This window comes from Otolemur garnettii, unplaced genomic scaffold, assembly GCF_000181295.1.
Source record: "Otolemur garnettii isolate 467f Iridium unplaced genomic scaffold, OtoGar3 scaffold00010, whole genome shotgun sequence".
In the NCBI taxonomy this organism is placed as follows: Eukaryota; Metazoa; Chordata; class Mammalia; order Primates; family Galagidae; genus Otolemur; species Otolemur garnettii.
In genome coordinates, this window is record NW_003852405.1 from 3,258,370 (window position 1) to 3,284,771 (window position 26,402).

The 26,402-nt window shown below is 42.1% G+C and overlaps 1 protein-coding gene across 1 annotated transcript in view; it reads left to right on the forward strand.

Annotated features, from left to right (window-relative positions):
• The first annotated feature begins 6 nt into the window (after positions 1–6).
• Positions 7–26,402, forward strand: part of VAV3 (vav guanine nucleotide exchange factor 3) — a 384,658-nt gene continuing 358,262 nt past the window's right edge. The window contains exon 1 of the mRNA XM_012801644.1: positions 7–202. Coding sequence (XP_012657098.1) covers positions 194–202 — 9 coding nt within the window. The 5' untranslated portion in view covers positions 7–193. The remainder of the gene's footprint in view (positions 203–26,402) is intronic.

Below are 26,402 nucleotides of genomic sequence, written 5' to 3' on the forward strand. Positions count from 1 at the left end.
GGAGCCGTGGAAGCAGTGCGCGCAGTGGCTCATCCACTGCAAGGTGCTGCCCGCCAACCACCGGGTGACCTGGGACTCGGCGCAGGTGTTCGACCTGGCGCAGACCCTCCGAGATGGAGTCCTGCTCTGCCAGCTGCTCAACAACCTCCGGGCGCACTCCATCAACCTCAAGGAGATCAACCTGAGGCCGCAGATGTCCCAGGTGAGGAAGGCGGCGCGGGGCGCCCCCGCCTCCAGCCGGCGTCTCCCATTAATCGTGCGGCTAATTTCTTTGTGTAAATGCAAACATCTAGGTGCGCGCAGCTTGCCCTGCCTGCTAGCCTTCGGCGGTGGGACCTCTTGGGCTTTTCCTACGTTGGCTTGAGATGATTTAGCTCTTAACGCTAAAGCCTTGCCTTCAGAGGTGGTGTGAGGATTGTTAAGGCTTTCTGGGAGGCGGGAAAAAATAAGTTGGCTTAGGGTACCCTTGACCTGCTCTGCGCGTGTGTGTATCTAGGGCGACAAAGGGAAATTGATCTGGCTCTTCTATAGTGCCGATGAGGAGGAATGAAACGGGGTGTTGTTGACTTTGCCTTGAGTCTGCTCTTTTGGTTTGCCTTTGTCCCCATGAAAGAGGAACCATGACATAAACGAGGGCTCTAGGAAGTGGAGGGCGGTCGGTCCCGTTATCTTTACGGGAATGACACTGGTCAAAGGGAGGAAAGGGAGCAGCACCCAGAGGCTGCCCTTGAAGGCCCCTCACCCCCTGCGCTCGTGGCCAGCCCGCAAGGGAGATAGTTGTGTTTACAGAGCTTCTTAAACTATGTGAGAAGCAGTGAGTCCAGCTTCTCTCGGCGGGGACAGGAAATGAGAAGTTTCGCTAGAGATTCCGCTTTCCTGCGTTCAACGCTGTGCTCAGGTGCTGTGGTGCACGTTGCCTGGAGCTGCCTCTTTGAGGGTTTATGTATTTATAACAGCGACTCTGGAAGGTTGTGTGTCACCCTAAAGTCAGCTCCGAAGTCGCCAGTCAGTGAGAAAGTAGTTTACCGGCTCTGTCGGAAAGTTTTTGTACAGAAGGATGTTGAACGCGATTCGGAACTTCTGTTCTCTTTCATACTGTGTACAAAGCCACTTTCAACTTAAAAGAGAGAGCAGAGGGGCCCTTCCGTGACACCCGTTAGCCCCAAGCTTATGTGCCACAGAGCCTCAGCTACTTGGCAACCAGAGCAGTGCCTTTTGAGAAGGAACTGACTTTGTATGATTTAACACTTGTGTGAAGTTAGAGCAGTGTCGACCAGGGTCCCTCTGCATCTTTTACCTATCTGCTTTCAACCCGTGGGAAGTCCCCAAGAGAAAAACAGGTATGGAAGTGGTGAGAGCGACACGTGTTTCAAAGGGAGGTTATTTATTTTCCATTCATTTATTTGAATGGTAACCACAGATGAAGATCTTTGCCAGTGTGTTTTTCTCCCTCTTCTCCTCTTAGAATGTTACATGTCATTTGTTCTCGTCTGTGGCTATTAATGATGATACAGGCATCTTTAACAGCTGTGTTCCCTACTGGGGGCACTACAGTGAACACACCAGGATACTCACCTGAAAGGAATTATTATTTATATTACACTGTGCTATCAGGTTACTATGAAATACGGAGGACAGCAAAATGACCCTCCTTAGGATGTCCTGCTTCAGTTCTTAAGTCTGCCCCACCTTATCTTTCCAGTTCTGGTTAAGTGCAGTTTCTCCAGTTTCTTCTGAGAGGGGGCTTCTCAACAATGTGAATCCTGGAAGGCTTGTACCTGATTATGATGAGGTCTGTTTTTGTTTTTTTCTTGGTTCTTGGCCTCATTACAGAGAGGCAAGGTTGCTGATCCACTGAGTGCTGTGCAGATGAGTTTGTATTATATGAGTTGTTGTTACATCCCTAAGTGAGACTTTTTGTTTTTGTTTTCGTTTTTCTTTTCTTTTCTTTTTTTTTTTTTTGAGACAGAGTCTCACTATGTGGCCCTCAATAGAGTCCCATGGTGTCGCAGCTCACAACAACCTCAAATTCTTGGGCTCAAGCGGTTCTCTTGCCTCAGCTTCTTGAGTAGCTGGGTCTATAGGCATCCACCACAACGCCCGGCTATATTTTGGTTGCAGTTGTCATTGTTGTTTAGCAGGCCCGGGCCGGGCTTAAACCTGCCAGCCAGCTCTGGTGTATGTGGCCGGTGCCCTACTCACTGGGCTATGGACACCAAGCCTATTAAGTGGTTTTATTGAACAACTTGACATATAGTGCCCAGCACATATGAATGTACTTAATAAATGTTCGCTATTAGTGAAATTAAAGTTATTTTCTGCTGTCATCCTATTAAGAGTAATAGGTTACAAATGAAATTTTGTAACAATTGCAAAGTTCTGCAAGTTTCTTTGGGCTGACATCCCTAACTATTTTTATCTTTACTCATGTATCTTTCTTGGGGAAGGTTGCTGCTCCTGGATATAAGGGTCCTGCCCCATCAGCTCTATTCATTCCATGTAGTGACTAACCTGGTGTAGAATTTCCTTTTCTCAAGTTAGAAATGTCAATACTAGTACCTGTTTGCTGTGTCTAAGAGTCATTCCAACCACCTGGCTTAGGTTTTGCTGGAGAACTGACTTGAAATAGACTGTTTCCTTATGTCACATGGTCTCTTAAACTGAGAAATAACTGGAAGCTCTCACTTCAGCGTTTTGTGGCATTTTGAGAGTGTTATGAACAGATGTTGACAAAGGAAATTTTAGTTTATTGATGTTTTGCTGATTGCCTGTTTAGTTTTCCTGAGAGGGGTTATATAATGACTAGCCTGTTTTAATAAGAGTAAGGTGTTCTTCCATTCTCTTTTTGGTAGCCTTCTGTCTTGTTTATGTGGGGAAAAAAATGAACAACTGCAAGTAATATTTGCTCCATGAAAGGCTTGAATTTTAGAATCTTAATAAGTTAATTATCTTTCAAAATAGAAACATAAATGGGATCTCAATTTTCTAATCCACTTTCTGGGATTGTTGTCTTGGTAAGATAATCTTCTTCCAGTCAAAAATAAGGCCTTTTTAGACTTAGATTTTGTTTTGATTTGTTACATTTAGTAATGCATTTAACATAGTCCTTTTATTATCAAGAATAAAGTTAAGGGCAGCACCTGTGGCTCAAAGGAGTAGGGCGCCGGCCCCATATGCTGGAGGTGGTGGGTTCAAACCCAGACCTGGCCAAAAAAAAAAAAAAAAAAGAATAAAGTTAAATAAAACCCAGATGGTCAGTGAAAATCCAAGAAAGTCAATGTCTGTCTCTACTACCCATTAGTTTTATTTTTCATCTCAAATAGTATTGTAGCAAGGTCTTAAAGCACTTAAATGATTCCGGAAGAGAGGAGTTTACCAGGGATAGCTGTGCTGGGAGGACCCTATGGAAGGGCCTGGACTGTTGCTTTCATGTCATTTTTAATGGTTAGGAAGGTTTCCATGAATGCCTGTAACCAATCACATATCGATCAGATGACATTACTTTAGTCTTATTCGGAAATTTTATTTTTTATTTTTTAGAGACAGAGTCTTGCTCTCTCACATACAATCACTGCTACTGCTACTTCAAACTCCTGGGCTCAAGTGATCCTCCCATCTTAGACTCCTGTGTAGCTAAGGACTACAGGCATGTGCTACCATACCTGGATAGTTTTTAAGACTTTTTTTTTTGATAGAAATCTTGCTATGTTGCCCCAGCTGGTCTCAAATTCCTGGCCTCCTGTGATCCTCTCACTGTGGTCTCTCAAAGTGCTGGGATTACATACGTGAGACGTTATGTGTGGCCTTATTCTGAAATATACAATATTGTTCTTTACTGTGTCTTAGGATGGGAGTAATACATTCAATGAGTATACTGATATCTATGGATAATATATGAAAACCTTGAATTGTCTTAACATGAATTATTCCGACTTCAAGGGTTTCTTCAACAAATGTTTCCTCATTCCTACTATGTGCCAGGCCCTGTTTTGGACACTGGCTTGGACAGTAAACAAATGTAACAATGTCTCAGCCTTCAAGGGATTTTGGTGTAGATGGGCCATAAACAAATCAATGACTGTGTAGTACAGGGAATCCCAGAAGTTGCCCTGAAAGTCACCACACATAGGAAAAAAGGGAAATTGTAGCTAAATGCACCTTTATTTACAGAGGCCAACACAGAGGATATTTAATAAATGTTTTGTAAAATGTTATAATGAATATTTTGTCAATAAGGGTGCATTTAGTTATAATTTTCCCTTTTCCCTAAGGGTGGCAACTTTAGGGACTTTTTGGATACCTCGTATAGTGTGTGGTGAAGACATTTGAGGCTAGGTGAGGAACCAGAGAGAAATGTGATGTGATTATGTAGAAGGTAGTCAAGAAAGACCTCTCTGAGTGGGTGACAATTAGGGAGGGGCCTGAAGTGGGTGAGAGAAGACAGGAGTGTGGATGCAAAGGTCCTGAGGTCGCTCCATGGCAGGTGTACCAGAGGAACAGCATGAAGGCCAATGTGACTGGAGGAGAGAGTGGTAAAGATTGGTAGGGATGATGTCAGAGGAAAAGAAACCCAAGTTTTAGGACTTGTGGGTCCCTGTCAGCTTTCACTCTAAGTGAAATGGGAGGTCAACAGAGGGTTTGAGCAAAGGAGTGACATGGCCTTACTTGCCTTACAACAGGGTCACTCTGGCTGCCTTGTGGAACGGACTGCAGAGCAGTAGGGATGGAAGCCGTCAGGCTGGTGCGTTGTTGAGGCAAGAGATGACGGAGGTTCTCAGCAGAGCCATACTGGGCAGATGGGCAGAAGAGTAGGCTTGGGGTATAGTCTCCAGGGAGAGCCAGAGGCGTTTATTGATGGACTCAGAAGAGGCATCTGAGAAAAAGAGCGGAGTGAAGCAGAACTCAGATCTTTGGCCTGAGAAACTGGAATGAGGGAGTTACCATATCCTGAGCTGGAGGAGACTAGCGGAGGAATAGCAGCGGAGGTGTAGGTGAGGAGAGGGGAGGACGTGTGTGTCTGAGCAATTACATTCGAAATGCCTGGTGGACATTAAATGGATATGATGAGCAGGCAGTTGGAGGAGTTGAGGTATGGATGTATATTTTGGAGTCATCAGAGCATAGATAGTATTTTAAATCACGGGACTAGATGGTGTCCCCTTGAGAGTATTGTAGAGAGAAGAGAAAAAATCTGACGAGGCAGGGAGCATGCTTGTTGTTGAGGGAAGAGAGATGGGGAGAAGGTAGCTGTAAAGGGGCTGAGAGGCAGTGGCCAGGATGTAGGGGAACCAGTAGACTGTGCTTCCAGGAAACCAAGGGAATCCGATGTTTCTACAGGAGGACAAGGTGATGTGGCAGAGGCCCCTGGCAGACCAAGCACTGGGGTCAGGATATTGATTTAAGCAATGTAAAGTTCCTTGGTGACCTTGAAAAAAATGAATTAGGTGCGTAGTAGTCAAACCTGCACTCACAGAAGGAGAGGGTTGAGACAGAAAGTGCAGACACCGCTTTGGGAGGCAGTTATGTTGAATAGAGAGCAGGGAAGGCAGGGTCGTGGCTAGGAGGGAAAAGACCAAGAGAGGATTTTTTTTTTAATCACATAGACTTTTTATTTTGTACCTCTGAGAAGAATTCTTAGGTGGAGTTTATCATATGGCACTCTCCTCTATATGTCTATGTGTCTGTGTGGAAAATATATCTGCATATAAGAAAACATAAGTGAAATAAATTTGATGTGCTCCTCCAACTTCTCTTTGTGAAGGCTGTATCTTGAATACTGTTTCAACTTAGAGTTGTTTTGATTTCAGTGTTTTTCCACATAGTATCATCCTCTTCGTATCCAATGTCGGTGATGCAGCATTTCTAAAAGAATGTGCCGCCATTGTCCCCAGGATTTCCTTCTAAGCCATTGACAGCTTGTTGGGTGTTGATGTATTACTTTACTTCCTTTCTTTTATTTTTTTTTTTTTTGTGTAAAGAAGAGTTAAATAAAGAGCACTTTATTTCTGCTATACATCAGCGCGGATTGTTTTAAAAACTACAATCATATTAAGTTCTAGCCTTGAGGTGTCATACCAAATCCATCTCTGTAGTCTCTGCCCCCATACAACATCATGCCGTATACAGATTATTGGGTTATACAGAAGGGAGGGGGAAAGCAGTTATTTTCTGAAAAGAATGGCGTGTCTGGTCCCATTTCGAGTCAGTTCAGAATAACGTCATTTAGTCTTCTCCGCAGTCAGTAACCTCTTTGCCATGTTTTGATTATTCTCTTGTATAATCTGCCAGCATAATTTAAACCTCCACGTCAATCAAGATCTTTTCATGTAGAGCAGTTATGGCATCTTAAGCATTTGTTCTGTCTGCATAGTTGGTATATTAAGCTGGGATTTGCAGAAAACAGAGCCTGGGGCAAAGGACTGAAGTACTGAATCTCTGTTGCTGAGGTCCAGCCTGCCAGGGTTAGGAGAATGAGAAAGCATCCTTGTTTTCATTTTTAAGGTGGGGACAATTATTTACATCTTCTGTATTAATCTGGATGGGGTTGAAACTCATTCTTCTTAGTAAAGTATCACAAGAATGGAAATGCAAGTATCCACTGTACTCAGTACTGATAGGAAGGCAGTGGATGAACTAATACACACCCATACAAGAGATAGACTCGAATCAGGTTGCGAGGAGAGGGGAGGAGGGCGCCAAAGGGCACCTTGTAAGGGTATGTGTCACACCTCCTGGGTGCAGGCCACAACTACAACAGGGACTTTACCTAACAAGTGCAAATATTGTAACCTAATCGTTTGTGCCCTCATCTTCATCTGGAAGTAAAAAAAATAAGATGGAGAAAATAATATCTCATTTGTAATGTAATGGTCCAATATCAACCATCGCGTATTTCCTAATTTGCAAATACTGTGGGCCCTTGTTATTATTTTTCTTAAGCCCTTTGTGGCAGTTGGCATTACTGATCATCATCAACTCTCCCTTCCCTTAACTCTCGCCACACCACACTCCGCTGGTTCTCACATCCCTCTCAGTGTTTCTTCCTTGCCAGCTTCTCTTTATCTAAACATTTCCTTAAACATCTTGAGTTTTCTTTTTAGTTGTCTTTCCATATCCTCTTGGTATGACTAACTTGATGGACCCCAGATTCACACTGACAGTCTCGGGCTGCCTGTCGTACACCCTCCTCTGTTGTGACGGTCGCTTCAGGCATGAAGTCTGATCATTGTAGGAAGCTCCCTCCCAGTGGAGTGAGGGATGGATGGGAAGGGCAGAACTGGGTGTGAGCAGGACAGCCGCTGGAGTTCATTCAAGAGAGGACAAGGCTGTAGAAAGAGAGTGAGTAGAGGGATACAGAGGGCCAGAAGAGACTGGAAGTAAACAAGAGTTGGAATAGGGGGACTTTGGGACCTCTGAGATGCAGAGAGAGTGGAAGGTATCTAGGCTGAGACCCAGGTTTCAGGATTGGGTGAGCAGAGAAAGAGACAGGATTTCAGAGGGAAAAGGAGCACATTGTGCTTTAGATGGTGGGTCTGAAGTTATTACCAGTTCCCCTTCCTCCTCTTGGCAGACATCCCATGCTCTCACTGCCCCTTGCTTTCTGCTTATTCTACTAATATCTAACAATCCAACAACCTTTTGAACTCATTGTTCCTACCACCTGTTTACTCCTTCAGGCCTCCATTTCCTTCCTACTTAGCTTAAATACTATTATAATTTCTTGGCTTCTCTTCATTTGTCCTGCGCGTTTGAGTAAACAAAACCTTGGTTAAATTAAACTCCTTACTTGTTCCCTGCCTGCAAATGAGCTGCTGGACGCAGTGGAGGAAAACCCCCAGCACGCTGACCGCGCTCACTTCAGGTTCATGATCCCTAAGCTCACACGGGCGCCTTAGGCCACCCAGTCATCTGATTGTATTTCTCCAGACCAGTGTTCTCTAAGTATGGTCTGGGACTCCTGGCAGTCCCCAAGGTACTTTTAGGGGTCCTCTAGTGTCAAAACACTTTTTATAATAATAGGGCATTTTTTCCCTTTGTTTTTCTTCTCATATTCTTACAAGTGTATAGTGGAGTTTTCCAAAGCCTACTTGATATCACAGAGAACATTGCTCTGCTTGTGTACATTTGAAAGATTTTTTGGTTTAGAATTGTAACGTGTCCACCATGGATGGATATAACCCCCACAGACAAAAGCTGCTGAGGGCTCCCAATCATTTTTGTAAAAAGTGTCCTAAGAACAAAAGTTGGAGAGCTGCCCTAGATCATTCATTTTCTGACTCTTCCAGATGACTCTTTGGTCCTTAAACCTCCGTCACCTCCTTCTCCCTCCTTCCTCTCAAATGGTGACCTCACTTCCTGTTCCACTAAGAAATGGGCACAATTAGAGGAGAGCGTCCTCAAGCCCTCAGCTTTCTGCATCTGTGCCCAGAGACGGTGCTTTCCCTCCTATACTGTGAGTGAGGTGACAGTGCTCCCAGCAAGGGCCAATTCCGCCTTCACTCCTCCCCCGTGCTGTCTGGCATCATCCTTCTGTCCTGGATCTCCCCATTTGCATGCACATATGCTGCTATTTCCCTCGTTTGACTCAGGATCTATTTTCAAGGTAGAGAGCCACAAGACTCACTGATGCAGAGTGATGAAGGACCTCCTGCCTTTGACCTGAACTACTGGCGCATGTGGTCAGTTAACCACCTTGTTGAGTGGTTTCTGATGGACCGCAGGGTAAAATCCAGGCTTCTTAGCAGGCGCGCAAGGGCTCGTGGTCTGGTCCTGCTCCGTCTCTCAGTGCTCTCCTCCACTCTGTGCTCCTAACCGTGTTCTTCGTTTCTTGGATAAACTGTACTGTTGAATGTCTCTGTGCTGTTGCGTACGCCCCTTCCTCTGTTTGTGTGCCCTTTCTCAGATGTCTGCCTGCAGATTCAGAGCAGGAGTCCTCTTTGCCGGGGTGTTCCCGGACTCCTCTTCCAGGAGTGGCTGATCACTTGCTGCTTTGGGCAGCACGGCACCGTGTGCAGCATTTTTTGATCTGTTTTATAGTTTTTTCTTATCTCCTTTCTAGGGTGTGACTTGATCAAGGCTGTTATAGGCTCATTCATTTATATACAGCGCCAGAAATGGACACAGGGGAGTCCTATATAGTGGGCATATATGTACATATAAATAAGCATAAATTAAACTCATCAATGGATTGAAAATAGTGATTCCTTGTTTTCTATGCTTTCAAACATATCTAAGTTTTAATAAATTATTTGGAGACAGTGTCTTACTCTGTTGCCCTGGGTAGAGTGCTGGGGCATCATAGCTCACAGCAACCTCACACTCTTGGGCTCAAGTGATCCTCTTGCCTCTGCCTCTAGTGGGGCTAGAGGTACCCACTACAATGTCGGCTAGTTTTTCTATTTTTAGTAGAGAAAGGGTCTTGCTCAGGCTGGTCTTGAACTTGAGCTCAGGTGATCCACCTGCCTCGGCCTCTCGGAGTGCTTGGGTTACAGGTGTGAGCCATAGTACCTGGACTGTAAGTTTTAAAAATAAGATGTACTTATTTTTAGGGGGAAATTTTGATAAGCTGATGTGTAGTCACTTCCTCTGGCAGAATGTAGACAGAGGGTGTCTATAGAGTGTAACAGTTCTTTTCAGTAGTGTAGCTTAACGCTAAGTCTTGTGATCAGCACTCAGTCCTCAGGGGGAAAGTTACTGTTGCAGAGTAAGAAACAAGGCACAGAAAAGAACCAAACTAAATAAATAAATATTAAAAACTTTCTTTCCTAGGGTTTTCTGAATTGCTCCTTTTTGTAATCATTTATAAATGGAAATTCTTGAGGCTACTCACAAATTAATAAGTTAGATTCTTTGAGGGTAAAGTCTGTACATCTTCAAGTTTTCATCAGCAGTTCTTATTAATGTTGAGAGATCACTGCTTGGTCCTTATTGTGTTTTGTTCAAATAAATCCTGCAATTCAACTCTGAGTCTATAGTTTTCATCCTGTCAGTATCATTGGAGCACTTTTAAATAATAGTAGATTCAGTGGGGAGACAAATTGGAAGGGATTAAAAGGCTCAAAACATTACATTGTGTCTATGGATGATACATTCATCCCTGCTTTTGGTCTTAATTTAAATACCTTCAGGAATCATTTTCTTATTTGTTATTTTGGGTTGGAAGAGAGTTGTTTACTCTCCTGAAAGCTCTCTCATGCATAATAATAAAGTCCTCTTGTATTTCAGTAAGTATGAAAAAAAAAATAAAAATAAGACCAATGGCTATTTAGGTCATTCTCCCAAATACTTATTCATTAAGTGCTAGCACAATTATGATTAGGTAATGTTACTCCCCATTTATCCACTGAGTGACTTCCAGAAAGTGACCGAACCAGTCTGTTCTTTAGCCTCCCCATCTCTAAAATAGACCTAATAAGAAAAAAACCAAAAAACAAAAAAACTACCTCCTAGGGTTGTTGTTAGGGCTAATTAATTAGCCCCATGACTGACACATAACAAGTGCCCAATGCATGTTAACTATTTTTACTAATAACCATTACCACTGCTTCAGAAGCAGACAAGGCAGTTGCTAACACCTTCCGTGTGTTACCTCATCTCCTCCAAGCCCAGGAGGCAGGCACTGTTACTAATCCCCACGTGATGGATACTCTGAGGCTAGGAGGGGATTAGTAACTTGCACTAACAAGTGGTTTGTGGTGGAACTAAGAATTAGAACGTTCAAAGTCAAGTGAATTCTCTGTCGCAAGGCTGTGGTCACATCCGCAGTGAACTTTTCTTTCCACTATCCTGCTCCCTTGTAGTGTTCTCTTGGAGGAATGTTCCCCGACTGGCCTGGTGGCTGTTGTCCACAGCACCTCCTCACTAGTCAGATATTTAATTATAATTTTGACTCAGGATATCAGATGTGTCACCTGGATGGTTTCGTACACATCACACTGTTCGGTATAACATGGCTGCTAGACTTTTAACAGATTTATGATGGGCAAAGGAAATAAAGTCAGGAACAATTAAGGAAAGTTAATGAGAAGAGAAGAGAAAGTGAGTGTAGCTCATCCTTTTTGACCTTTTTTTTTTGCAGTTTTTGGCCGGGGCTGGGTTTGAACCCGCCACCTCCGGTATTTGGGGCCGGTGCCCCACTCCTTTGAGCCACAGGCACCGCCCCTTTTGGCCTTTTGACAGCTAATCTCCAGCACATGGTTTAATGCTTTTTTGTGGAATCAGGGGTGTCTATGTTTCTCTGGGAAGCAGGAACACTGCTGTTTCAAATGGCATGCTTTGAAATGGTTCCTTTTTCTCTCTAATACAGATATTCTTTTCGTAAAGTCACAGACACCCATCATGACCTGTTATTTTGAACATTTCCTATCATATGACCTGTCCCCCACCCCATTAACAGAGACCCTGCATGACGTTCTGCCTTTCCCTCATCTTGAACCATTAGTGGACAGAACCATAAACAGCAAAATAGCAAAGTAGTTACTTCTGATTTCCATGGGAAATTATTTTACAACGTCATCTGAATGTGCTTTCAAAATATGTGTTGCAAGGCGTGCAGTCAGCGTTTGAGTGTCTTGCTGAACAGGAAGCCAGCAGCATATGCTGCTCCTCACATGGGCGTTCTCTAAAGGGTCAATTAATGTGGAATAGTTAATGATACACTTGATACTCACCTTCCATGATTTTTAAAGTGCTTGTTTGTCTTAAAATAGATCTGTAACAGCTGGTCTGCATAAACAAGCATCCTGCCTCTCTCTGCCTTTTCCTGAGGTCAGGGCCGCAGCTTGGTTTAATGAGAAACCTTCAAGTTAGGACTCAGGAGACTTGGGTTCTAGTCCCAGCTCTGTCTCTGACAGGCTGGGTGACCTTAGCAGGTGTCTGCTTCTCTTTGACTCTGCCTTACAGAAATAGCAGCAAATACATATGCAATAATATGCTAAATAGCAGCTAAATTTTTTCATACATATTTAGGAGGCATTATAGTTCCATGAAGATCCGGGATCAGACAGAAGTGGTGAATCTCAGCTCTACCGCGTAACACTATGACCTTGGGAAAGTTACTTGTTGAATCTCAGCATCCTCATCAGATAGGCGAGAACTAGTAAAACCTTCTTTGCAGGATTGTGGTGTGAATTTAATAATATATTTACAAGCCTGGTGCACAGTAGGTGCTTAGTAAGACTTAGTTCCTTCCTGCTCCACCCCTGCTCTCTATCCTTATGTCTATGAGGCAGGAACAATAAGATCTCATCACTGCTGTATAGAGGAGGCTACTGAGATGCGCTTTGGCTAAAGGGCTTTTCTCAAGGTCGCAGATAGGAAGCAGTGAAGACCAGACTTGCATCCAACTGTTCTAATTCCAAATTCTGTGAGGTTTCCCATCCCTGTTGCCAAATTCAGTGGATAGATGGCCAGTTGCATGCAGAAATGACTGGGAGAGTGCTTTTCATAAAATGAGGCTTGCTCTGCCACTATAAATTGTATTATTTTGTAGTGAAAGTTACGGTATTTAAAATGAAGACATCTAAATTAACGAAACCTGTTTGTGGGGATTTTACGGTCTGATGGGTTTGTAGAGTATCTGCATTGTGGTAATGTTACAGCACTTTCCTTTCTGTTTGGTTCTACTTTCATGGAAATTTGTGCTTATGAGTTCATGGTTTAATTAAATCACCAAGTTGTCAGCTAAATATTAGATTTTGTAGTAGATGCTGAAGATTTGAAGGTAAATAAAACTCTGCACCTGATCATGTGATGCTTTTAGTGCACATAGCATGGCATTTACTGCAGACTTGCTACTATCAAACGGGGGATAGGAAGGGGACCATTTGAGTTAGAGTGAATGGGCCTGGCCTTTGTTTAGCAGGTGGGGAATGTTTTCCTGGATGCTTAGTTAATTTTGCTGATGTGGACGGTATGACACTCATGTCACTAAGTGTTGTTTTTTTTTTTTTTTAAATGTGTGTGCTTGGCTCAAGGTATTTCTTTTCCTTTCCTCAGACATTTGTCTAGTGTCTCTGATGTGCAGGGCACCAACAGCATCAAGATAAATTGTGAAGTTTCTGCTCTTAGGAAGCTGGGAGAAAATAGATTTGACCTGGGAGTCAGGGTTTTGCAAGAATGCAGAAAGGAAGTAAGTTATTGAACACTACAAGGCCAGTACGAAAAAGTGCATGCAGCTGGTGAGAGAGAGGAGCCCAGGAAGAGGACAGGGACAGGGGTGGTTAGTGGAGAGGAAGGAGGTTTGAGAAACAAAGCAGGATGAGGTGAGAGTGTGTGAGATGAAGAATGTATGAAGACATTCAGACACAGTGATCTCTGCAACAAGAAGTTATTCTGAGCGATGATGAAATACCTTTCATAACATCAGTACCAGCGTTAGTACCATTTGCGTTTTGCAGTGAAGACAGTAAAGTACACGTCTTTGGAGAATGGGCTGTAGCATAAGACGGTGGCCTGTTTTCAAGACTATCTCGAAAGTTCAAGGAGCCAAAATGATAGAGAGTCAGATTGCTTAAAGGACATCTGATATACCAAAAGTAAGGTGTTCTTTCCCTCTGACCTCCAGACTGGCCACTTCTCCCCCTCTTGCTCCTCCTGAGCCACCATTGTCCTCTCTGGGCTCTTTAGTTGACTGATACCTCCCCCTTTGCTGGTCCATTGGGTCTTGGCTGTATCCTGTCCAAATCCACCATCAACCTTTTCACTTTCGCCCCAAGCTCCCTTCATCTTCTGTGTGTGACTGCAGAATGGGCCGGTCACCCCAGCCCTGGAGCACCCTTCTTCACAGGCTTTCCTACCCTTGCTGATGGGAGGCAGAGAGCTGCTGGAGAGGTTGGCTCCCCAGCCTGTGTTTGTGCCCAGCTTGACTGTAGCTTGTTACTGCTTTCTTTCACCTGTTTGCATCGCCCCAGACAGCCCCCTGGCTTCCTCTTATTCCCTCACTCATGCCCCAGCCCTCCAAATCCTGGACTCTCGGGTCCCTAACTCCTCTCCCAGCCCCTGCGGCCTCAGTTACTTCTCCTCCTTACCACCTGGTCCTCTGAGTTTCACCTGTCCTCAGTCCATCCAGTTCCACTCCCTACAGGAGTGAGCATTGTTGCTGTTACTAGAAGTAACAGCTGTTCCAGACTTTACATGATAACTTGTATGCACTTTTCTGCCTTCTGACTCCTGAGAGTTTGAGGTCTTAACATGGATCTTTAATAAACTCAAATCTCAGAGAGATCAGCTGCTATGAGAACTTTGATTCTGAGAAGTTAATACACACTGCACTAGAGGTTCTTTTTTTGGTTTGTGGTCTCTAGAGCTGAGTGGTGCACTTGAGAGAGCATCACCAATGAACCAGAATCTCTTCAGTCATGTTTTTCAGTTCAAGCTGCCTGGCTCCTCTTACAACTAGCTCACAGCATCTGTTTATTTTGGCAAGCGTTTTTTTGGGGGGTAATGTTATGATTTGCCAGTACAACTTTTTCTTAATCATATAAACAATGTGACAGGGAAAGTGGCTCTGGCATACTTTTGTCCCTTAGTGACAGTCCAAGATATAGGTTCAGCAGAGGACCTTAAAATATGAGAAAACATTTGTTGGCTAGGGAGAAAGCGTTTCCCCTAGGTAAGGAAGGTTAGTAAGCTTAGCTCTTTCAGCCACACTAGAAATGCTTGAGTTCAGATTATTTGTGATGACAGAGTAATTAGAAATATAACTTTGCATTTGTCCATCAGCCGAACTTTAGAATTCAGTAAAATACAGCAATTCGTCCTTAGTAAGGGGGAAGTAAGAAAGCAAGAATTGAGAGCTCTGGATCTCAGAATAGCACTGCCTGGAAAGATTTGGGTACTTTCAGAGATACTGTTTAAGAAGAGAATTTGAGGCTCAGCGCCCATAGCTCAGTGGTTAGGGTGCCAGCCACATGCACCAAGGCTGGTGGGTTTGAGCCCAGCCCAGGCCTGCTAAAGAGCAATGACAACTGCAACAAAAAATAGCTGGGCATTGTGGCAGGCACCTGTAGTCCCAGCTACTTGGGAGACTGAGGCAAGAGAATCGCTTAAGCCCAAGAATTGGAGGTTGCTGTGAGCTGTGACGTCACATCACTCTATGGAGGGCAACATACTCTGTTTCAAAACAAACAAACAAACAAACAGAACCAAAAACGAAGAAGAGAATTTGACATAATTACAGTTAACGTTAGTCACCCCATACATTCTAAAATGTGAAACTGAATTCTTGAGAATATTATGTAATCGTTCTGATAGTTTAATACTTATTGAAGTCTCAATCTTGTAATTTCGTTTCTCACCTGTCTAGCTAGCAGTGAGCAGTTGGACATTGTTGACTATTTGGCAGCCACCCAAAGCCCTCCAAGGTTCCCATAAAATAAGATTAATGAAGGAGAACCATGTAGAGGGGGATTGGTGTCCTCCCTCCTAAAAGGCACAACGGAGGGATGTGCGGCACACTTGCTGGCTGAGGGGCACAGCCACAACTTGGACTCTATCTCATAAGCTCAAACAGTGTAGCTTAATCATCTGTACCCTCACATTAGTCTGAAATTTAAAAAAGCATATAAAAAATACAAATGCTCTTCTCCATAGAAGAAAAGGTAAGTTATTTTTCTTGAACTCCATGTAAATGCAACAAGCTAAACTTCATGTATGCTAATCTATAGAGAGTACATAGATTCAGGCTTCAGGCCTAAGGACTTCTAATAAACACACTCCACTAATAAGCTTGTGAGGCAGCGTGGTGTAGGAGAAAGCATATGGCCTGGGGTATGTCAGCCTGGCTTTGAATCCTAGCTGTGCCACTTAGAATCTTTGATAACTTAGCCACTCGGATATTGGGTTTCCCATTTGTGAAATGGAGATAATGCCTCTTTGCAGTGTTGGAGGGATGAAATGAATTCAAGTAATGCATACGATGTGTGCAATTCCGTATTTGAACTTAGAGGGCACTCAGTCTGGGTAGGTTCCATTTTCTTTCATTAAACCTGGTTTTAAGTACAAGGAGATTATAGGTTGTAAATTAAAATGGGAAAGAGGGATAGATGAAAGTTAAATTGGCAATGGTAAAAACTGTAAATCATGGGCTTAATACCTCAAAAACCATATTAATCTTGCTATGAAGAGTGGAGCCAAGTTGCATCACAGACTGCACAAGGCTCTGAGGAAGGATGGTCCTGTTTGAATGAACCATTATAGTAATTGACTATTACTGAAAGAATCACACAGAGCTGGAAAAATACATAGAGATGCTTCTAGTTCAGCAATTTGGTTTTTAAGATGAGCAGTCATTGTCCTCTATTATGTACAATTATTTGACCAAGGTCACTTGATTTAGCAGAACCCATCCAGGCACAGGTTTCCTGACCATAGCCCTTGACTTTTCTCATGATAGAATGTTAATGACCTGGGCCCTCAAGAGAAATCCAAGTCATGTTTATCCTTTTTCTGAAAAAAAATTCTTTGGAAAGATTAGAAATAACTTCAGGATTTCTCATGTGAAGCACTTATTGTAAAGACCTTATTCTCTCCCATTCACTTATTTTTTTTTTCCTTTTGTGGATATAGTAGTCTAAGGAAATCAGTAAGATTGAGGGTATGCTATCCTTTTGTGGATATCATAGTGTAGGGGAATCAGTGAGATGGGGTATTCTATCCTTTTGTGGATATCGTAGTCTAAGGGAATCAGTGAGATTGGGTATACTCTATCCTTTTATGGATATTGTAGTTTAAGGGGATCAGTGAGACTGGGAGTATTCTATCCTTTTGAGGACATAGTAGTCTAAGGAAATCAGTAAGATTGAGGGTATGCTATCCTTTTATGGATATTGTAGTATAGGGGAATCAGTAAGATGGGGGTAATCTATCCTTTTGTGGATATCATAGTCTAAGGGAATTGAATCACTGAAATTGGGGGTACTCTATCCCTTTATGGATATTGTAGTTTAAGGGAATCAATGAGATTGGGAGTATTCTATCCTTTTATGGGTATAGTAGTCTCTAAGGGAATCAGTGAGATTGGGGGTACTCTATCCTTTTGTGGATATCGTAGTCTAGGGGAATCAGTGAGTTTGGGGTACTCTATTTTTTTTGTGGATATAGTAGTTCAAGGGAATCAGAGAGATGGGGTACTCTATCCTTTTGTGGATATCGTAATCTTCGGGAATCAGTGATATTGGAGGTACTCTATCCTTTTATGGATATCGTAGTCCAAGGGAATCAGTGAGATGGGGGTATTCTATCCTTCTATGGATATCATAGTCCAAGGGAATCAGTGAGATGGGGGTATTCTATCCTTCTATGGATATCGTAGTCTAGGGGAATCAGTGAGATGGGGGTATTCTATCCTTTTGTGGATATAATAGTCTAAGGGAGCCACTGAGATTGGAGTTCATAATGTCCTGAGAGAGTTGAAAAGGCCTTGAAGAATAATGAAATAATGAAAACTGTGAAAGATCTGATGCTTGTTGGAGTAAACCCTCAGTTATCCAGAAATTTAGCCATCCAGAATTACTGGTTCCTAAGAGAGGTGAAGTTTTTGAATCCCACATTCCTGAGAATATGAATATTCATGTATGTTTTAGTGTCATTATCAATTATTTCTCCTAGATTGTGAGTCCATGAAATTGGGGACCATTTGTTGTTTCAACTTTCTATTCTTAGCTCTGTACCTGGCACCCAGTGAGTGCTCCCATGGATAGCTATTGAGTGACTGTTTAATGAATCCCTAATATTAGCCTTAATATTGGATGGATGAGAATGTTAGATTTTGTCTGTCTTAATTCCAGCATGAAAAACATTGTCTTGCATGGTGTATTGAAAGAACATGGACTTGAGCATCAGACAGACCTGGGTTCCAATTGTGCTCTGTTGGCTGAGTATCTATGGACAGATCCCTTAATCTCTCATATTAGCTTCTTGCTTGTGAAATGGGGATAGTTCATATCACAGAGCATTGTGAAGAGCAAGTGAACTCAGATGGGCAGAATATTTAGCACAGTACCGGGAATGTAGTTGGCATTTAATAATAAAGTGAGACTTATTCCCTTTTCCTGTCCACCCCATCATCGATTCTCCTCATAGTGTATCATAGTATATGGCTTTTCCTGCAGTTCTTTTGGAATTATGTCATTTTTCTGGACTATTGCAAGATTTTCTTCTCTGTTGTATTCTTTCTGCTGACATTTCATTTAGACTCATTGAATTTAAGATGTGGACTATTGTGACTTTAAAAGTGATTTACTTGGCATATTTTTAGCTGACATTTTATCTCCTGGTAATTTCATATGTGCAATGCTCTTGGGAGACCTGCACTCCGGGACTGTCTCTATTGTTGATAAACCTGTGATCTCTGAGTCTCCATTGCTCAGTTTCTCTGATCCTTTGTTTTCTATGTGATAACCAGGAGGTGGCATTGTATAGTGAAAAGGTCACAGGCTTCAGAGTTCAATTTTTGGACTGCTGCTGATCAGCTGGATGATCTAGGGAAGGCTGTTTTATTCTGGTTCCCCCAGCTTTCTCCTGTCCATGCTGTAGGCTGCTGTAAGGATTAGATAAGGTAAAGTCTGATGAATTCCAGCCTCAGAGCTTTGCATGATGTAAATGCTTAATAAGAGAGTGGTAAAGCAATCCTGCTGCTAAATACCGTTATGGTTAGTATTATTGATGGCTATTTCCCTTAGGTAGTCGAGAGATCCAAAAGAGAACATAGTTACAGGCCGTCCTTGAGTTACAAACATCTGACTCATGTATAACTCTCATTTATGAGCAGAGGCTATTACAGGTAGTGGGTAAATATACCTTGTTGCATACAAATTCAACTTAAGAAGAAATCTTAAGTTGGGGATCTTAATGTGGGGATTTCCCATGTTATAGCTGAAGAATTTTAGAAGATGCTGAGCAATTTTTTTCAAGGTCATGTAGGACTTGATAATAGAGCAGCATGTAGCTGTGAAAATGAGGACGAGTCCACCTGATTTATATGGCCCCTGTTTATGTAGTTGGTCATCTGGGTTATTTCCAGTTCTCCTATTTTATAGAAAACGTAACTATCACCGTCCTTGCACAGATTATTTCCCCCCTTTGGATTATTCCCTTCACCTTTATTTTCCAATGTGAAATTTCTAGGTCAGTGGTTATAAATATTTTTGTTCCTCTGACACACTGTCAGGTCGTTTGTAGAGAAGCAGTGCCAATGAACGGAAGTGCCAATTTCCGAAGTCTTGGTTAAAAGCAGGGGCTTTGGTTTAATTCCAGTCTCAGCCATTTATTTGCTGGATGACTTTGAGCAGGGTGTCCCAATAGTTGCTGTACAGTAAAAAAAAAAAAAAAAAAACAAAAAACCTTGGAACATGTTTTCCATGAGTGAAAGAGAAGACTTTGTGTAGAAGGAGGTGGCCACCATGTACAGAATATTTTGTAAAGTTTTGTAATGAATACTTTATAATTAAAGGTACATTTAGCTACAATTTCCCATTTTCTCTATGTACGATGACTTTTGGGTCACCTGTATTTTCTCATCTGTAAGAAGAGATGAAAGAACCTATGTTATGGTATCTGTCAAGCTTAGTGGGTGAAAGGTGTTCAGAGTGCTCAGCCTTCGTTGTCTGCCTTGACTCTATCTGTGTGCTTCCTTGCCCCTCCCCTCATCTTTTACTTGGACCCCTGCCTCTAATTAGTTTCCCTGTGCTCACTCTGGCTCATGCTAATCCATTTTTCCAACTGCATGTCTATAATCCTAAAAGACAAAAACACTAATTGTAGCATGTGAATCCCTCTGTAGCTCTTAGAATGCTTCCCTGTGCATGGAGGGTGAGGTCCAAAATCCTGAGTAAGGACTTCTGTGATCTGATCCTGCCTCCCTCTCCTCTCTTTCTTGCTAATTCTGTCCTCGCCACGTTGGGTATTTTTCCGTTCCCAGAATTTTCCACGCCCTCTTTGTCTTTAAGATTTGCAACTTGCCATTTTCTTCTTGTTTCTTGGTTTTTGAATTCTCCTTTTGTGTAACTCATCCTTATAAATATTTGTTTCATGATGGATTTTTCTGCTAGACGCAAGCTTTTGGATGGCAGAGGCCATGTCTGCTTTTATTCACAGCTGATTTCTGGAGACCAGCACTTGTGACTAATAAATACTGAGGAATATATAATAACTACATATACGGTAACAGCTGTTATTCTTAGCAATAGAGAGAAAAATAATTTTAGGTATAATTTGTTAAGTCTTTGTGATTTGAAATTGCTCTCAAATCAAATAGGCAGGTATTCTTCAAGAACCTTTTAAAGACTCAAATGTATTTTGTAATTTAATAAGATCTTGTGCACTTTTTTCTTAAATAATCTTCCTGTGTTGTAGCTGAAGAATTTTAGAACATATTAATGAGGGCAAGTCCGCAGAAAGGGTGAATACTCATAGCAAGCATAGTTTAGCATCAAGCAATCTTTCATCTTAGCCAACATTCCCCATCCAAGACCTATAATAACATTACCTGAGCCGTCCAGGAGGCCGGGCAGAAAATCATCTTGAGCCAAATAGCAGGACTTAATGATGAAGTTGAGCATTCCCAGAAGATTAGATTAGGCCTGCTACATTTCCTTTCAGTTGAGACCTCTGGTCATTTTGGTTTGCGTGTTTTAGAATTGCAAGCTATTTTATATTATATTCTTCTGCAGGTTTGAAACTGCACGTTTATTTATTCAGAAGTAGAGTTCATTTTTATTCATTGAACAAACATTTATTGAACACAGACTATATTCAAGGCTCTGATTGGGTCCTGAAGATATCACAAAGAATTTATAAGAGAGATACACTTTGGAAGGCACACTCTTTCCCTGAACCTTACGTTTGCCTGTGGAAAACCTTTTGCTAGACTATTAGAGTACATCTAGACATATATGCGTGACTTGGCTTTTTCTGGGTCTTGTATTACCTGTAAAGAGGGTGGTGGTTTCCAGCTGTTTTCTCATTCTTATGAAAGCTAAGCAGAATAGGACCTATTATCAAGGGATGGGGTAGTCTAGGGGCGGGAGGCTTAGGGGCTTAGGATATAGGGAGTGGTAGAGGAGGATGGGAGTCTGCATCCCTCCCTCCTTAAGCCTCATTTTCCAATATATATTAACTTTTATCAGTGAAAACACCCACATTTTGATCTGATTTCTGTATCTATTGTTCAGTTTACTAAGTGAGTTCCAGGCTGATGCAGTGTATTTTTCACTTAGGAAGGAGGAGTGTTTGTTTTGACCTTGAGACACTGTGAAGCTTATGAAGCCCAGCCTGTTGGCAGGCAAGTGGCTGTCCTAACCAGGCACAGCTGTTTGTGATGGGTGTTCAGGCCTTAGCTAGTGCAGGATGCACTGATCCTAGCAAGGGGACTGAAGCACTTATACTTTGGGTTTTGTGGGCCTAGCTGGGACAGGATTGCAGGTGAGACTGAGAAAGCGGTTAGATCTTTTTGTCATTTGGAGTAGAACACCATTTGTTGCTTTTACTGAGTTTTAGTCAAGGCTACAGTCCGGGATTTCAAACTGCAAAAGCGACAACATTTTCAGAACATTGTCGTGTGAATTTCTTTCTTTAAATTATAAGAATCAGGCCAAAGGAGGAAGTGATAAATTGTCTTCACTACGTTCAGTTCTTATCATTTCAGGTTAAAGGAAGGCCTTGGATGGCCTAATCTTACGTAACTTTGCAGTTCATCTACGAGATCTTAATAGATCAATCTTCATATGACCCATCTCTCCTGAGAACAGACCAAGGAAGCATTCTCTGTGTATGTGTATTGAAATCACTCTATATCCCATCAATACGTACAGTTATTACATGTTAGCTAAAAATAAAAGGAGAGAGAAGATGGCTAGAGTTCGGTGGTCACCAGGACCAAGGGAAAAAGGAATTAAATCAGAACTGGAAAAGAAAAAACAACCCACAAAAAACCTCTTTGTAATTGGCAGGTCTCAAAGATCAGACCTGTAAGGAGCTGAACCGTATACTGCCTCCGGGGACAGAAACATCCTAATACTCTAACCGAAGTTCCTCTCCAATGAAACATAGGTTGTGTTAGCTTTGGATTTGGTTCCTAATTATTTATGTTCTGGCCATTAGATCTTAGAGCTATAGCTTGTCCCATAGAAGAATTGTAGATTTTATTAAGCAAACGAAAAGGAGTGGAGGTGGTTCTTATTTAAGAAATACATGATGCACTTTTGGGTTGAAATAGACAAATGAGTCAGTAAAATTACTATAAACCCCAAAGTGAAGAAGCTGATTAATGGAATCTGCCTGGAACAGTCAAGGTTCTAGAGATCAGGAAAGGAACGAGAGTGGTTTGAAAAAATACATTTTGGTCTCATCAGAAAAGTAGCAGTGATAGACTGCAAAGACTAAGCTCGGAGAACAATTCACATTTTATAAGAAGTATGAAGGGGAAAATGAGATAGTAAGCCAGGATAGACAGTTGTAAAAAGGCGGGAAGATTTACTCTAAGGATTACTAATTAGAAAGGGTGATGGGCTTGAAGAAATTCCACCAAAGAAGAGTGGACAAGATCCAAAATGTTTTCGCTAGGGTCTGGAAAATATTGCAAGGTGACCCTGTAAAAGATTTAGGGAGAGTATGAAATAAGAACAGCTGGAAACTGGATTTGCATAGCTCAGGGCTGGATGGGGTTTTACCTTTTGTGAACTGAATAAAGGTTTTTGCTAGTAGAGGTTGAAATCAGCTGGCACTCTGATCCTTGTTACATCTGCCCTGAGGGAGCACCTCCTTCTAATTTGTATAAAGCATTCATCTTCCCACCGGGCTAGGGGTGGTGGCCTTGGGATAGCAATTCTAAGTGGTTACAGAAAATCTGCATTTGTGGGAGACAGTCCAGAGATATCAGCATAAAATACTGAACAGTTTACTAAGTGGGTTTCGAGGTGATGCAGTGAGTGTGATGGGGCCAGCAGATCTCACCCGCACCTGGAAGGAACATTCCCAAGTTCTTTCTGGAGACTGTAAGGTAAGGTGGGGAGAGATGAAGCACTTTCTAGGGGAGGCGGCTCAGGGCACATTGATGGGGCTCGAGGGGGTCAGTCCCTGGCTGGGATTATCTAGCTCAGGCAGTGAACGTTCACAAGATTCGTTTAAGTAATGGATCGATTTTTCTTTGAGGGGGAGGGTTTTATATTCAGAGCTTTCAAATTCTCATAGGGGAGATTTTTCTATGATAAAATATTGAGGAATATATTAGGAAAGCTCATTTGTGGTGCGGGAGGTTAAAGAGAAAGTAAGCCAGATATTTCTACTTATCAGTGAGAGCTCTCAAGTGGAAGACAAGGAAGGGAGAGGAACCTCTGAGTCTTTCTTACAATAAAAAGAATGGGATCTGTGGGGAAAAATTAAACATAAGGGGTGTGCCCGATTTCTGGTTTAATAAAAAGAGTACTGAGGACCTGGTAATTAACACATGCAGGAACTTTGTCTTCAGGTGTCCCTTGAAAAGTGTAGAGGGCCCCCCAGGGGGTACACTTTAGAAACTGGTGAAAGTAGTTCTAGGATCTGCTGAAGTTCAGTTACAGGAAATGAGAGGACTAAGATGATCTTCCGCAGGAATCAGTGTTTACAGCCCAAAGCAGTTACACAGTGAAAGTCAGTTGCAACAGATGGGGTGGCCAAAGACTTAAAGTTTCTGCTTATAAAACAGTATGGGCCAGGTACAGTGGCTCACACCTGTGAACTCAGCCTTTTAGGAAACAGGGCTGGGAGGATCACTCCCAGTTCCAGACCAGCCTGGGAAGTATAGGGAGTTTTGCCCCTACAAAAACTCAAAAAATTGGAGGGAGGGTGACTGGAAAGATCACCTATATGGTCTGTCTAACAAAGGTACAAGTGAATTTTTCTAGAACTAGAGTATAAATGTTTTAACACAATAACTAAGTAAATGACACAAAGTCTATGTTAACCAGTTTGATGAAAATATTTCAAATTGTACATGAAAACACTACACTGTACCCCATGTTTGCATTAATGTACACAGCTATCATTTAATAAGAAAAAAATATTTAGCCAGGCATGGTGGGGCATGCCTGTAATCCCAGTTACTCTGGAGGCTGAGGCAGGAGGAGCCCTTGAGCCCAGGAGTTTGAGGCTGCAGTGAGCTATAATCATGCCATTATCTCCAGCCCAGAAAATAGAGTGAGGCCCTCTCAAAAAACAAAACAAAACAAAACAAAACAAAGTGGGGAAAGTGAGAATGCTGACTCTAGTAGGTGGTAGAGCCCACATTTAATTCAGCCCTTAGTGCCAGACACACAGGGCTCACAGAAGAACTGGAAACTAAGACATTTGGAAGTTCAGACTTCCACAACTAAAGATTCTACAACTATACGGTGACCAGACGTCTGCTTTTTAACAATTTGTCCCGCATCCCACTGAGTTTTAAAAAAGTCCTGATTTTTGGAAAGAATGCATGAACGGGTGGGAGAACAGGAAGGGAATATACGGTTTTCGGCTACCATGTGGCTATTTTACCAGAATATGAGTTTTATATTATTTTTGTTAATTTTATAATGTTAAACTGTAATAATTACAAATAATTGTTGAGAAGAGATTATCGAGAACTGCTTATCAAAGTTTGCATTGTTGTCAGACCCTGCCCCCCCCACCCCCGCAGCGGGGGGACTCCCCCCCATGTTGTCCCGCTTTACAAATGTTAAAATCTGGTCACCCTAGCAAACTAGGACCTAGGGGAACTAGGGCTGCCATCCTTGCAAATTTGTGCACTTTGAAAGAAGTCAGTGATACCTTTAAGCTACTCTTTGAGAAAGAAAACACTATGCAAATTGGGATTTTCCCCTCCAGTATGCAAATGTATAGGGCCAAAATTAACCTCCTGCTTGTGCTAAACTATTTATAGCATACAATTTACCATGCTAACCATTTCTCAGCACACAGTCCTGTGTCATTAGGTGCCCTTCCCATCGCAGTGCGTCACCCTTACCTGTCTCCAGAACTTTTTCATCTTCCTGAACTGAAACTCTGCACATGAAACAGTAACTCCCAATTCCTTCCTCTTTCCAAAGCCCCCGGCAACCACCATTCTCCTTTCCATCTCTATACATTTCACTGCTCTAGGTACCTCAGATTAATGCAATCATACGTGATTTGTCTTCTTGCGACTGGCTTATTTAGCACAATGTCCTCAAGGTTCATCGTGCTGTAATGTGTATCAGAATTTCTTTCCTTTTTAAGGCCGTGTAATACATTAGGTGCCGGCGTATGCCTCTTTTTATTTATCCATCGTCCTTTGGTGGATGCTTGTCTCTTATTTGAGTTTTCAGAATTTTTTTGAGACTTAATAGTTGTACATATGATGCTTTGATACATGCCTATGATGTATAGTGATCAAATCAGGGTAATTGGGATGTCCATTACCTCAAGCACTTACCATTACTTTGTGTTAGGAGCATTCTAATTCCAGTTTTCTGGTTATTTTGAAATATATAATAAGTAAATTGTTGCTAACTATAGAGACCGTACTGTGCTACAGAACACTAGGTCTCATTACGCCTAACCGCATTCTCCTAACTCATTAACCAGCACCTCCTTATCCCTCCCTCCCGCTATCTTCCCAGCCTCCAGTAACTATCACTCTGCTCCCTATCTCCATGAGTGCAGCTTTTTAATGTCCCACATATGAAGGAGAACGTGTGAGATTTGTCTTTCTGTGAATGGCTTATTTCACTTCACATAACGTCTTTCAGGCTCATCTATGTTTTCTCAAATGACAAGATGGCATTCTTTTTTAGGGCTAATATTCCGTTGTGTATATGTACCACATTTTCTTTATCCATTTATCTGTTGATAATTACTTACGTTGATGCCATATTTTGGTTATTGTGAATAGTGCTGCAGTAAACATGGGCGTGCAGCTATCTTGTTGATGTACCGATTTCCTTCTTTTGGTTATATAGCCAGCAGTGGAACTGCAGGATAATATGGTAGTTCCACTTTTAGTTTTTTCAGGAATCTCCATACCTCCATAGTGACTGTGCTATAATAATTCACATTCCTACTGACAGCGTATGAGTGTTCTTCTTTCTGTACATCCTTGCCAGCACCTGTTATTCTGTCTTTTTGATAAAAGTTATCTTAATTGGGGTGGGATATTTCATTTTAAGGTGACCAGACGTCCCGCTTTTGGCAGGACAGTCCTGCTTTTTAACAATTTGTCCCGTGTCCTGCGGCTTTTTAAAAAAGTCCCAATTTTTGGAAAGAATACACGACAAGCTAGGGAACGGTGGGAGAACAGGAAGGGAATATATGGTTTTTGGCTGCCATGTGGCTGTTTTGCCAGGATATGAGTTTTATATTATTTTTGTTAATTTTATAATGTTAAACTTTAATAATAACAAATAATTGTTGAG